Raw genomic sequence first — 14,400 nt, forward strand, 5'->3', positions numbered from 1 at the left:
AAAAAAAAAAAAAAAAAAAAAAAAAAAAAGGCTACAGCATCTGCCAGGCACTCGCTGATCATCTGGTCTTAGGGGGACGCCTCTATGCCATTTGATCCCGTTCTGGGAATTAAGAAGGCAGTGGTGACAATTGCCCCTTTTATCGTCTCCCTCCGGCTGTCCAGGAAGGTCTGCTTTTCCCTGTTCTCTTGAGCCTACCCTCAGTTATGGGAAATTCCTAGTCTTGCATTCCAAAGGACAGCCCTTTAGGTTGCCTCATGAAAAACCTGCAAACCTTAGGCCTCAGATAAGATACTCCTCTCAGCACCTTGTTCTTTTTTTGCAATTCAGTCTGGCCACAGTACGAATTGAAAAATGGGTTCAAATGGGTCGCAAATAGAACATACGACTTTACAATTTTGACTGACTTAAGGAATTATTGCTGACGATTGGAAAAATGGGGAGAAATTTCTTATATCCAGGCCTTTTTCGCACTCAGATTAAAACCCGACCTCTCCAATTCTTGCTCACCTGTTCAAATCCTCCTCCTCCATTCTTGCTGCCCTGATCACCTTTCTCCTCCCAACCCTACCTCTTTTTCCCTGTTACATCCAGCAGACTGCTGTCCACCCGTCCCTGCTCCTACCTCTTCCTCTCAACCGTCTTCTTTAACCCCCCAAGCCTCCTCTTTGTCTTCCCAGCCAGCACCGCCTCCAAGAGTATCCACTTCTTTTCCTACACCATCCTCTCCTCAGGACAATTCTAGCACTGCCTGTACCCATTCTCCTCCCTCGCCGCCCTCTCCTGAGGCCTGCAAACCCACCCCGCCACCTTAGGCTCCTATCTGTCCTCTGCTGCCTATTAACTCAACCCCCCTTCCCCCTTCAAACCCTCAGCAGGAGCCACTTCCGGTTTTTCTTTCTCTCCCGCCCTTACTGGTTCAGGCATCATTTTTGGCCCAAGCCCCACCCTTACTTCAGCGTCTGTGCTAGCACGCCCCCTTGGGGAAGTCGCAGGAACTGAAAGTATTGTTAGAGTTCGTGTTCCGTTCTCCCTCACTGATCTCTCTCGAATTCACAAAAGACTAGGTTCATTTCCAGAAGACCCTGCCATAAAAATTTTATAATATAAAAATTATAGAGTTTCAGTACCTCACCCAGGCTTATGAACTAACTTGGCATGACCTCTATGTTATCCTCTCTTCCACCCTCACCCCGGAAGACTGGGACGTATCTGGACCCTAGCTCAGACACAGGCTGATACAATTATCACCAAGCTCCTGCCCAGCCTACTGGTGCAGAGGTAGTCCCCAGCCAGGACCCCCACTGGGATCATCAAGGTGGGGCCTTTGGACGCTGCCACCGAGACCACGATTGTCTCCTTGCAGGACTCAAAAAGGGTGCCCACAAAGCGGTAAACTATGAAAAACTTTCAGAAATCACCCAGGGTCCTGACAAACACCCAGCCCTTTTTCCTCTCTTGTTTAACTGAAGCCACGAGAAAATATACCAACCTAGACCCAGCCAGCCCAGAAGGAACCACTCTCTTAAACGTTCGGTTCATCTCCCAACCCATCCCTGATATCCGGCACAAGCTTCAGAAGCTTGACGATGACCCTCAATTGAATCCCACAATGAGGCCTTCTAAATTTAGCCTTCAAAGTCTTTAACAGTCATTATCAGGAAAGTAAAAGGCAAAAACAGGCAGAGTTTCAAATGGTTGCCTCCGCCATCGGGGCCCTGCAGGCCCGTGGGGCCGCAGCGCCACACGGGAGCCTCCTAGCAATCCACCTCCACCTGGCGCCTGTTTCAAGTGCGGCAATGAAGGCCACTGGTCCAGACAATGCCCAAACCCAGGTAAGCCCACCAGGCAGTGCCCCCTCTGCGGAGGACACCACTGGAAGTTGGACTGTGAGCGGCCCCTGCAAGGACCGCCCCCATCCCTTCCTGAGCTGGCCAACACCTACTCGAGCTCATCGGCCTTGCTGCTGAAGACTGACGGTGCCCTGGAACGGACACCCCGGCAACTACCGTCGCTTCATCTGAGCCAAGGCTAACCCTGATGGTGGCAGGTAGCCCAGTATGTTTTTAAAATTAATATCAAGTCAACCTACTCTGCTTTACCTAATTTTTCAGGACCCACTGAGTCCTCAGGTCTCTGTTGGGGGAATTGAAGGACAAGTCTCCAAACCGCGAGCGCCGCCTCCACTTTTCTGCTCCCTTCACACCTTTCCCTTCACTCACTCTTAGTCCTGCCCTCATGCCCAACTCCGCTTCTAGGCAGAGACATCCTTTCAAAACTCCACACCACTTTCCACTTCCATGTTCCCCATAGTACCCAACACATCCACCCAGACCCCTCCGGGCCATCTAACTTTCTTCTACTCCTCCAACCTCCCACCTTAAAACATGTCACCTTTCCTAATGCCCCATCCGTAGTTATCCCCGCTGTTTGAGATACTTCCACACCCTCAGTGGCAAAATACCACAACCTCTTCCGCATTACCCTCAAAAACCCCACCCAGTTCCTGTCACAGAAGCAGTATCTAATCCCCCATGCAGCTCTTACAGGCCTAAAGCCTATCATTTCTCACCTCCTCGCCTGTCAACTACTCTGCCCAACAAACTCCCCTTTTAACACACCAATTCTACCTGTTAAAAAGCCAGATGGAACTTATTGCTTAGTCCAGGACCTCAGGCTCATTAACCAAGCTGTACTCCCAGTATGTCCAGTATTTCCTAACCCATACACTTTACTTTCTGCAATTCCCTCCAATATCACCCATTTTTCTGTCCCAGACCTAAAGGATGCTTTTTTTCCCACAATTTCTTTGCACCCTGATTCTCAAGACCTCTTTGCTGTTATGTGGGAAGACCCCAACACCCACCTTTCACATCAGCTCACCTGGTGCATATACTATCTCAAGGTTTTAGAGACGGCACCCACCTTTTTGGACAGGCCCTTGCTCGCGACCTCTGTGCCTTAGCCCTAAAACTGTCCACTCTCCTTGATGATGGGCTCCTGTGTAGCCCCTCTCAAAGAGACTGCAGCGCCCACACTCTCTCTTTTAAACGTACTGGCAGGGCGGGGGTATCGGGTCTCCTCTAAAAAAGCACAAGTATGTACCCCCTCAGACACCTATCTAGGGCTAGCTCTTACCCCATGAACCTGAGGCCTCACAACTGACTACATATCCCTCCTCCAGCCCCTCCCGCCTCCACTAAACTAAGGAAGAAATTCTCTTTTCTAGGACTAGCAGGATATTTTAGGCTCTGGGTTCCCTCCTTCGCTCTACTTGCCAAACTGTTATACCAAGCTGCTAAAGGCCCTCTCCATGAGCCTTTAAACCCTGCACAGCCTATTACCCAGCCTTTCTGTCTACTCCAGAAGGCTCTCACCTCAGCCCCCATCCTCACCTTCCCAGACCTCACCAAACCTTTCTTCCTCTATACCGATGAACGGTGTGGAGTTGTACTACATGTTCTAACCCAGTCTAAGGGATCCACCCTCCAGGTTGTTGTCTACCTCTCTAAACAGCTGGAAACCACAGTTCTCGGATGGCCTGCCTGCGTCCAAGCACTGGTGGCAGCTGCTGTCCTCACCCGTGACAGCCGAAAACTATCTCTCCATGCCAACCTAACAGTTTATTCAACCCATAACATCAAAGACTCGCTAGCTCACCGCAGTGTACTAAGTCTTATCTCTGCCCCACGGCTCCTCCAACTGTACGCTTTATTCACAGAAACCCCCCAAATCATCGTGCTAACCAGCTCCCATCTAAATCCGGCCACGCTCTTACCTGAAGCAACTACCTTCCAAGACCCTGCACATTTGTGTGTGGACACCGTTCAAACCTTTCTTGTACCTTTTCCAAACCTAACAGACCAGCCCCTTCCAGATGCCTCCTGTACTTGGTTTGTAGTTGGCAGCTCCTTCCTACATCAAGGACGCCGACATGCTGGCTATGCTATAGTGGCACCTGCCCACACTGTTGAAGTCAGTCCGCTCCCCTAGGTGCCACCTCCCAAAAGGCTGAACTCATCGTCCTCACTCGAGCTCTTGAGCAGCCGGACAACAGATCAATATATATTCAGATTCTCATTATGCGTCCACGTAGCGCACTCACACTGGTCCATCTGGAAAGAACGGGGTTTCCTAACTGCAAACACCACCCGTGTCATTCATGGCTCTGTCATCAGCAAGCTCCTTCAGGCTGCCAGGCCCCCGCAGAAACACCATCATCACTGCAGGGGCCACCAAACCCCAGACAATCCTACACTGGCCGGAAATGCTTTAGCAGATAGAGTAGCCAAACAAACAGCCCTACAACCCGTGCAAAGCCAGTTTCTGTCTCTGCCCGCCTTCTCTCCTCTTTACTCCCCAGAAGAAAAGGACTACCGAGCCCAAAACCTTCAAAAACAAGGACCACAGTGTGTCAAGGAACGCCATTTCGCTCTTCCTCACTCTCAAACAATCCCTGTCCTCTAAAGCCTCCACAACTCTTTCCATGTCGGACACACACCTCTCCTGCAACTTCTCCGCCCTGTCCTCACTTGTCCTCATCTTTCCAGCTGTGTTCGAGAGATTACCCAGTCCTGCTCTATCTGCCGCTCAGTGTCACCCCAGGTTCCCTCTGGCAGCTGCCTTTTCCTACCCGCCAAGCCCAGGGCCAGGCACCTGGGCAAGATTGGCAGGTAGACTTCGCTCACATGCCGCCTGATAAACGACTCCGCTACCTTCTAGTCTTTGTACTTTCTCCGGGTGGGGAGAAGCGTTCCCAACAACTTCAGAAGGTGCAAATGTCATCACACAAACTCTCATCATGCATATAATTCCCCGTTTCGGACTCCCAGTATCCATCTAGTCCGATAACAGGCCTGCCTTTATCAGCCAAATTACCCAAGGCGTCTCTACATCCTTGGGAATAAAATGGGTTCTCCACACACCCTACAGGCCTCAATCTTCAGGCAAAGTTGAAAAGGTCAACTCTGTCCTTAAAGCCCAACTCACCAAGCTCACTCTAGAAACCTGCCAGTCGTGGCCGAGAAATCTCCCTTTCGCCCTCATGAGACGCTGGCAACACCAAAGGCAGCCTCTTTTTAGAGTCCCTTTGAGATCATGTATGGCCGAACTTTTGTCTTAGGGCCTCCACCCTTACCAGACTCTGAGCCACTTGGGAATTACCTCCCCTCCTTAATCCAGACACGGTCTTTCATTCGTGAAGCAGTGAATGAGGCCATGCCTCTCCCTGCCGACACCTTGTTCTCTCAACATAACTGTCTTGCAGGCACAGACGTGTTTATCGGCCAACCCGACCCTCACAAAAGCTACAACCGAAGTCGACAGACCCCTACACTGTGGTACTTGGCACGCTAACTGCAGTGAGAGTCCAAGGACTCCCCCACTGGATCCATCGTACCAGGGTCAAGCTCGCCCCCAAGGCTGCTTCTTCCTCCAAAACATTAACAGCTAAGTGTTGCCTAGGTCAATTTCTCCTACCAAGCTTAAATTAACCAACATTTTTTTCCTAAAAATCAAAACACAAGGAATATTAACCACCTGCTTCCAGGAATGGCCTGTACCTACCCAACCGCTTGCTATACCTCTCTTCCACCCAAAAGTCTTAATACAGGAATATCCCTCACCCCGATCCTAATACTGTCAGTAGCTGTCCTGCTGTCCGCAGCAGCCCCTCCCAGCTGCCGTGCGTGTTATCAGTCTTTCCACTACAGAGGAAAGATTCAACAATCCTTTACTTACCATACTCATATAGAAAGATCCTGTTATGGAACCTTAATCGAAGAATGTGTTGAATCAGGAAAGAGTTATTATAAAGTAAAGAATCCAGGAGTATCTGGCAGTCGTAATGGGGCTATATGCCCCCAAGGGAAGCAGTGGCTTTGCTTCACCAAAATTGGACAATGGGGAGTAAACACTCAAGTACTCGAGGACATAAAGAGAGAACAGATTATAGCCAAAGCCAAAGCCTCAAAACCAACAACTCCCCCTGAAAATCACCCGCGGTATTTCCATTCCTTTACACGAAAACTACAAGCAGATGCATCCCTTCCCAAGCCAGGAAAATACCTGTTTGTAGATCTAGGAGAACCATCGCGCTTACCATGAATGTGTCCAATTGCTGGGTATGCCAGGGAGCTCGTGTGAGGGAACAGGGGCTGTGGGACGGGCCAGACATTCCCCCTTACTTACTAGCATCCCAAAACCCCAGCCTCGCTTTCACTCCTCAGGAACGCCCGCAGTCCTGGACACTTACCAACCCAGTGAGAATATCCTGCAAGTGGACCAATAAAACCCATCGCTTCGTAGGTGAAACCCGTCACCAAACCCTAACGGTCAACACCTCCAGAGCTGAGTGGTGGCCAAGCTTATCCCCTGGAGCCTGGTCTCCTTTTAACTTAAACTACCTCAATTGTGTCTTGTCCACAAAGGCCTAGTACTGTACAAACACCACTAACCCTTATGCTGCATAGCCCTGCCTAGGTGCACCATGCGACAATCCCATGAACACCAGCCTACCATGGACTGCCCCTGATGGATTCCTTTGGATATGTGGAACCCAGGCTTACTCATGGCTACCTATCACTAGCAAGGTACTTGCTTCCTAGGCACAGTTAAACCTGGATTCTTTTTACTTCCAAAGCAGGCGGGCAACACCCTCAGAATCCCTGTGTATGATAACCAGAGGAAAACGATCCTCGGAGGTAGGAGGGAGCCAAAGATGGCGAGAGGATGAGAAACAGGCCTTACAGTCCTGCCACCTGGGCGGAGGATGGTTCGTGGGGTTATTACACTTTCATATATACGCCAAATAGAACAATTAGACTACAGGCTGTTCTGGAGATAATCACCAACCAAACCGCCTGAGCCCTAGAAATGCTCGCACAACAGCAAACCCAAATGCACGCGGCAATTTATCAAAACAGGCTGGCACTAGACTACTTAGTAGCAGAAGAGGGTGGGGCCTGTGGTAGGTTTAATATCTCCAATTGCTATCTTAACATAGGCGATAAATGGAAAAGCGGTTCTAAAAATCGCTTCAAACATCAGAAAAGTAGCCCACGGACCAGGCCAAACCTGAAGGGAGGGGACCCAACAAAACTTCTAGGAGGTGGTTCTCTAATTTAGGAGGATTGAAAATGCTGGTAGGGACGGTCATCTTCATCGTTGGGTTCCTCCTGTTTCTCCCGTTATCCCACTGATAATGAAAGTCATTAAAACTCTTGTTGAAACTACAGTTAGCCGCCAGACAGTCCAGACGATGCTCCTGCTACAACGGCACGATGGATGCCCACCTGTCTCTCAAGAATCCCCCCAAATTTTTTCTTTTTCCAAGGTGCCCACGCCACCCCTATGTCACACCTGAAGTAGTTATTGAGAAAGTCGTCCCTTTTCCCTCTTTTATAACCAAATAGACAGGAATGAAAGATTCTCTCCGGGGCGTGAAAGCTTGAGGGAACGAACAACTCCTCTTCCTCAGGCCCAGTCCTAACTTGCGCCAGCAGCGTGCATCAGCAAGATAGCAGAGGCAGGAAGAGAGCTGGCTGGAAGACACATACCCTCCGCAGATCAAGAGGGAGGCCGTCCCAGTGCTACATAGCAATCACGTCAGGCTGGGACAATTCCTGTTTACAGAGGACTATAAAACCCCTGCTCTGTCCTCACTTGGGGCTGATGCCATTTTCAGTCTCAGGCTGTCTGCACCCAGGCACTCATTAACACAGCGTGTTGCTCCACACCGCCTCGTGTTGTCTGTTGGCGCGTTCTCTGGGTTCCAACCAATGCAAGAGCCTTGCATCCAGTGCTGAGACCCGCGAGGGGTTTTGGTCCACGTCCCCCGTGGACCTGCCACCCCTCCATCCCGGAGAGCAGGCCACAGCAGCCAGACATAGGAAGCTCCTCAGCCTCTAGTCGCCTCTCTGGGCCTGCACATCGGTCACTGATCTCGCCTACTGGTAAGTTTCCTGGAAGCCCAGTTAACAGGGAAAAATCCACACGGCCTCTCTTGGTTTCTCCAGCCCCAAAATCCAACATTGGTCCAAGAAGGCTATGGCATGGCTGGGTGTGGTGGTTCACGCCTGTAATCCCAGCACTTTGGGAGGCCGAGGCTGTTAGATCACGAGGTCGGGAATTTGAGACCAGCCTGGCTGGTGCACTCTCAGGGTTCCAACCAATGCAAGAGCCTTGCACTGATGACATGTCCCCAGGGTGGTTGGGGCACAGCTTGGTTTTATACATTTTAGGGAGACATGAGACACCAATCAATACATGTAAGAAGTACCCTGGTTCTTCTGGAAAGGTGGGACAACTTGAAGCAAAGGCAGGAACACTCCAAGCAGGGAGGGAGCTTGCTGGGCACAGATAGGTGAGACACTGCAGGCTGCATTCTTTTGAGTTTCTGATTAGCCTTTCCGAAGGAGGCAATGAGATACGCATTTATGGCAGTGAGCAGAGGGTGACTTTGAATAGAATGGGAGGCAGATTTCCCTTAAGCAGTTTCCAGCTTGACTTTTCCTTAGTGATTTTTTTTTTTTTTTTTTTTTTGAGACGGAGTCTCGCTCTGTCGCCCAGGCTGGAGCGCAGTGGCGCCATCTCGGCTCACTGCAACCTCCGCCCCCCCAGGTTCATGCCATTCTCCTGCCTCAGCCTCCTGAGTAGCTGGGACTACAGGCGCCCGCCACTGCGCCCGGCTAATTTTTTGTATTTTTAGTAGAGACGGGGTTTCACTGTGTTAGCCAGGATGGTCTCGATCTCCTGACCTTGTGATCCGCCCGTCTCAGCCTCCCAAAGTGCTGGGATTACAGGCGTTGAGCCACCGCGCCCGGCCCCTTAGTGATTTTGGGGCCCAAAATATTTTTCTTTCACACGGGCAGCATGGGAGGATCACTTAAGCTCAGGAGCCACAGGTTGCAGTGAGCAGAGATCACACCACTGCATTCCAGTCTGGGTGACAGAGCGAGACGCTGTCTCAAGAAAACAAAACTAGGCTGGGCGCGGTGGCTCACGCCTGTAATCCCAGTACTTTGGGAGGCCAAGGGGGGTGGATCACAAGGTCAGGAGGTTGAGACCAGCCTGACCAACATGGTGAAACCCTGTCTCTACTAAAAATACAAAACTTAGCCAGGGAGGCGGAGGTTGCAGTGAGCCAAGATCGAGCCACTGCACTCCAGCCTGTGCAACAGAGCAAGACTCTGTTTCAAAAAACAAACAAAATAAACTAAACCCACCTGTAGGCCTGGAGTAATCGTGTTTGTAATCCCAGCACTTTGGGAATCTGAGGCAGGCGGACTGCTTGAATCCGGGAGTTCGAGACCAGCCTGAGTAGCATGGTGAAACCCCATGTCTACATTTTTTTAAAAAAGCTGGGCATGGTGGTGCACACCTGAAGTCCTAGCTACTCTGGAGGCTGAGGTGCGAGAATCCCCCGAACCCAGGAGGCGGAGCTTGCAATGAGACGAGATTGAGCTACTGCACTCCGGCCTGGGCGACTGGGCGACAGAGTGAAACCCCTTCTCAAAAAAATAAAAACAACAAAATACCACTGAACTCCCGCCTGGGTGACAGAGTGAGACCCCTTCTCAAAACAAAAACAAAAACAAAACAACAAAATAGCACTTGCGACTGCAGCTAATCAGAGCATGGATATTCGGGGCCACTTGAGTCAGTGCTCCTGGCTTGCAATCTCTAAACTTGGCCCAGAGAAGCTCTTCTCACGTGAGTTTTGCCCCTGCTTCTTTCTTTAGGTCGACACCTGCTAGGCTTAGGACACTGTGGGCGGGGACAACAGAAAGGATATTTTCAACCTTTTTTGGTAACAAGAGCTGTTTCTTTTTTCTTTTTTTTCCTCTGCCCTGTCTTATAATGATAAAAGAGTTGCCTCTTTATTTTTATTTTTTTATTTTATTATTATTTTTTTGAGATGGAGTCTTGCTCTGTCGCCCAGGCTGGAGTGTAATAGTGCGATCCCGGCTCACTGCAAGCTCCGCCTCCCAGGTTCACACCATTCTCCTGTCTCAGCCTCCCAAGTGGCTGGGACTACAGGCGCCCGCCACCATGCCCGGCTAATTTTTTGTATTTTTAGTAGAGATGGGGTTTCACCGTGTTAGCCAGGATGGTCTCGATCTCCTGACCTCGTGATCTCCTCGGCCTCCCAAAGTGCTGAAATTACAGGCATGAGCCCCCGCACCTGGCCTATGTTTATTTTTTATCTCTTTTTTTGAGACACGGTCTCACTATGTTGCCCAGGTGGGTCTCGAACATCTGAGCTCAAGTGACCCTCCCATGTCAGCCTCCCAGTGCGCTGTGATTCCAGGCATGAGCCAATATGCCTGGCCAAGAGTTGCTTTTTATTTTATTTATTTATTTAGAGACGGAGTCTCACTCTGTTGCCCAGGCTGGAGTACAGTGGCGTGATCTCGGCTCACTGCAACCTCCGCCTCTCAGGTTCGAGCAATTCTCCTGCCACAGTCTCCCAAGTAACTGAGATTATAGGCCAGCGCTATGATGCTCGGCTAATTTTTGGGTTTTTAGTAGAGACGGGGTTTCGCCATGTTGGCCAGGCTGGTCTCGAACGTCTGACCGCAGGTGATCTGCCCACCTCGGCCTCCCACAGTGCTGGGATTACCAGTGTGAGCCACCACGTCCGGCCTCCAAGTTTCTATTTCACATTTCTCATCTCCATCCTGCCAAGTGTCTATTCCGCACAGTACCAACTCATTTGCTCTGAAGGATGAGCTGAGTTCTCCTGGGCTACCTCCCAAGCTCCTGTTTGTGTCCTCCAGGTTCCTGGTTTGTCTTTTGCTTACTTGTTAGGGTTTATAACACTCTCATTCTGTCTTGCAATCTCCATAGTTGTTTAGCTTTAATTCACAGGCAAATAGGTTCTAAGGTCTCCTCCAGTACTACTGTAGCCTTCGATTCTTGATTTTTTTTTTTTTTTTTTGAGATGGACTTTCGCTTTTGTTGCCCAGGCTGGAGTGCAATGGCGTGGTCTTGGCTCACCGCGGCTTCTGCCTCCCAGGTTCAAGCGATTTTACTGCCACAGCCTCCCAAGTAGCTGGGATTACAAGAGCCCGCCATCATGACCAGCTAATTTTTGTATTTTTAGTAGAGACGGGGTTTTGCCATGTTGGCCAGGCTGATCTCAAACAATTTCACCATGTTGGCCAGGCTGGTCTCAAACTCCTGACCTCAGGTGATCCGCCCATTGCGGCTTCCCAAAGTGCTGAAATTACAAATGTGAGCCACCTAGCCTGGCCGAGTTTTGAATGTTGAATGTTAGTTCATCTCGTTTGGCTGGATTTCATTGTCTAGTTTTCCTCCCACAAAGGGCTTGGGGAGGTGACAGAGTCTCTGAATACAGGCAGTTGAAAGATGGCATCTATGGGCCAGCACAGCGGCTCCTGCCCTGATCCCTGCACTTAGGGAGGTGGAGGCGGGGAGATAGCTTGAGGCCAGGAGTTTGAGACCAGCCTGGCCAAAATGGTGAAATCCTGACTCTAGTATAAATACAAAAATTAGCTGGGCCTGGTGGCCTTTCCTAAAGGATTGGCCTCAGCCACTTAGCCCGAGGCTGCTCTGAGACCACAGTGGAGAGCCAATGGGCTGTGACTTCCTCACACCCAGATGCTGCTTCAGCCCCAGTGCCTCTCACACCCCCATCCAGAGGCCTTGAGGACTGCCCTCCAGGGCTCCCTCCACCAATGCCCTGTGCTCCTGGCGAAATCCCTTTCAACATCCGGGTGAGGCATGATGTCCTTCAAAGCCTTCTCTGATGAATCCCCATCTCTGCCCCTCCCCAGGCGGCTCCCCTGCCTCGTCTTCCACGTCTGTTATTATCCGGCACAGCGCCATGCATCTCTCAGCTGCCCCCTTCCCAGGCCGTGCACTCACAGAAGGCAGGCTGTCTCCATCATGTCTGAACCCATGGCTGAGGCATAGTGCCTAGCATATAGTAGGCATTTCAAATAATGTTTATTACAGACAGGTCTGTAAGAGGAGAAAATTACACTAGAAGGAACACTGTTTTAGCAGTTGTGAATTTTTTATATTCTATTGCTTCAGATCCCTTCTAGAATAAAGGCCAACCAAGGTCAGGGGGAAGGGGAAGGAGGGTCAGGGAAAGAAGGTGGTAGAACCAAGGAAGCTGAGCACCTAAAACACTCACTTATTTTAATCCTATCTCTGGCCAGCCCTTTTATTAAATTAAAATTACCCCTTCAATACTGGATCAACAAACTATAGTCCAAGAGGCAAACCCTGCTTCCTGCCCCTTTCTGTAAACTAAATGTTTTTCTTTTTGTGATGGAATCTCGCTCTGTCGCCCAGGCTGGAGTGCAGTGGGGCGAACTTGGCTCACTGCAAGCTCCGCCTCCCAGGTTCACGCCATTCTCCTGCCTCAGCCTCCCGAGTAGCCGGGACCACAGGCGCCCGCCACCACACCTGGCTAATTTTTGTATTTATTTTAGAAGAGATGGGGTTTCACCGTGTTAGCCAGGATGGTCTCCTGACCTCGTGACCGCCCACCTCCGCCTTCAAAGTGCTGGGATTACAGTCGTGAGCCGTGCCCGGCCTCCGACAGCACTCTTCAAAGACAGAATGTGGGAAATCACATAGACCCAAACAATAGCCCCGTGGGTGCCCACTGTAGTGCCACCAGATGGACTGTCAAGAAGTCATCTGCAATGCTAGCTACAAAATGCAGAACTGTGCTTGGTGCTGGCTATTGGGTTTTCAGCCCTTTCAATGGGTGGAGGAGCGTAAACCAAAATCCCAGAAAGACTAGCCCAGCAGGACTAGTTCTAAGGGAAGAACTTTATATATTTTTTGAAATGGAGTTTTGCTCTTGTTGCCCAGGCTGGAGTGCAATGGTGCGATCTCCGCTCACTGCAACCTCCGCCTCCCGGGTTCAAGTGATTTTCCTGCCTCAGCCTCCCGAGTAGCTGGGATTACAGGCACACGCCAACACACCTGGATAATTCTGTATTGTTAGTAGAGATGGGGTTTCACCATGCTGGTCAGGCTGGTCTCAAATTCCCGCCTCAGCCTCCTAAAGTGCAGGGATTACAGGCATAAGCCACCGCGCCCGGCCAGGGAAGAACTTTATACAAGTCTCATGCTTCATCCTAAAAATATATGCAAATCAAAATATATTCATGTTCATTTTAATATTAAAGGAATTTCCATTTCCAAAGCATCACCGCCCATCACAGTAGTTCCATGGATCCCAGCTTGAGAAGCTATTAAATGAAAAACCAAAAAAAAGCAAATAGCAGGATAGAAAAGTTGTATGTACATTAAAATGGTTACATCACTTTAACCACCACTAGGGAATCCTGTAAGATGTTAATGGCTGGGCACGGGGGCTCATGCCTGCAATCCCAGCACTTTTGGGGGCTGAGGCAGGCTCCGCCTCTACAAAAAATACAAAAATTAGGTGGGCATGGTGGCCAGTGCCTGCAGTCCCAGCTACAAAGTGAGCTGAGATGGGAGGATTGCTTGGGCCTGGGAGGACGAGGCTGCAGTAGGCTGAGATTGCACCACTGCTCCGGGCAAGAGTGAGGCTGTCTCAAAAAAAAAAAAAAAAAAGCCTGGGTTAGCTTAGTGGATTTTAGGTAAGTTTACTATTTTCTTTTTGGTAATGTAGTTTTACCACTTTTATTATAAAAAATGTGTTTAGAAGAATCTGGCTGAGTTGCTAAGTCTCCTGTGTGGTAACACAATCTGAGGCAGATGACAATACTAGTTTTCAATTTTGATATTTAAAAAAAACTTTTTTTTTTTGAGATGGAGTCTCACGCTGTCACCCAGACCGGAGTGCAATGGCATGATCTCGGCTTACTGCAAACTCTGCCTCCCAGGTTCAAGCGATTCTCCTGCCTCAGCCTCCTGAGTAGCTGGGATTACAGGTGTGTACCATCACAGTCGGCTAATTTTTGTATTTTTAGTAGACACAGGGTTTCACCACGTTGGCCAGGCTGGTCTCAAAACTCCTGACCTCAAGTGATCCACCCGCCTTGGCCTCCCAAAGTGCTGGGATCACAGGCGTGAGCCACCGTGCCCTGGCCCTCACCTACATTGGTTACTTTCTCTAAGTCAGACTGGGCTCTGTCTCTGCACAGCGCTGGGGGAGTGTGCTCCATGTGATGCACAGGAGCCCCCCCGCCCCCACTGCCCCGGAAGGTGTGCCTTAAAGTTATCACAAGGGATGGAAGGTTACTTGGCCAATCCAGAAACCCTCAATAGGTAAAATAGCTCACTGAGTGCCTATGGCCAGCTAGGATCAACTTTGTCATTGTACTGCACAAAACTTCACCTCTTCCTAATGTCACCAATGAAAATGTCCCCAAGTTTACACAAAATACCTAACAGAGGCAAACAAAACAATTCTCTTCCTTTTCTGAT

At 50.0% G+C, this 14,400-nt stretch overlaps 1 protein-coding gene across 1 annotated transcript in view; it reads left to right on the plus strand.

The window, feature by feature from the left end:
* Positions 1 to 6,182, plus strand: part of LOC105555557 (suppressyn) — an 8,812-nt gene extending 2,630 nt beyond the window's left edge. The window contains exon 2 of the mRNA XM_012002549.1: positions 5,267 to 6,182. Within this exon, the coding sequence (XP_011857939.1) occupies positions 5,551 to 6,105 (555 nt within the window). The 5' untranslated portion in view covers positions 5,267 to 5,550 and the 3' untranslated portion in view covers positions 6,106 to 6,182. The remainder of the gene's footprint in view (positions 1 to 5,266) is intronic.
* Positions 6,183 to 14,400: the final 8,218 nt, after the last annotated feature.

This window comes from Mandrillus leucophaeus, unplaced genomic scaffold (genome assembly GCF_000951045.1).
Source record: "Mandrillus leucophaeus isolate KB7577 unplaced genomic scaffold, Mleu.le_1.0 Scaffold69, whole genome shotgun sequence".
Classification (NCBI taxonomy): Eukaryota; Metazoa; Chordata; class Mammalia; order Primates; family Cercopithecidae; genus Mandrillus; species Mandrillus leucophaeus.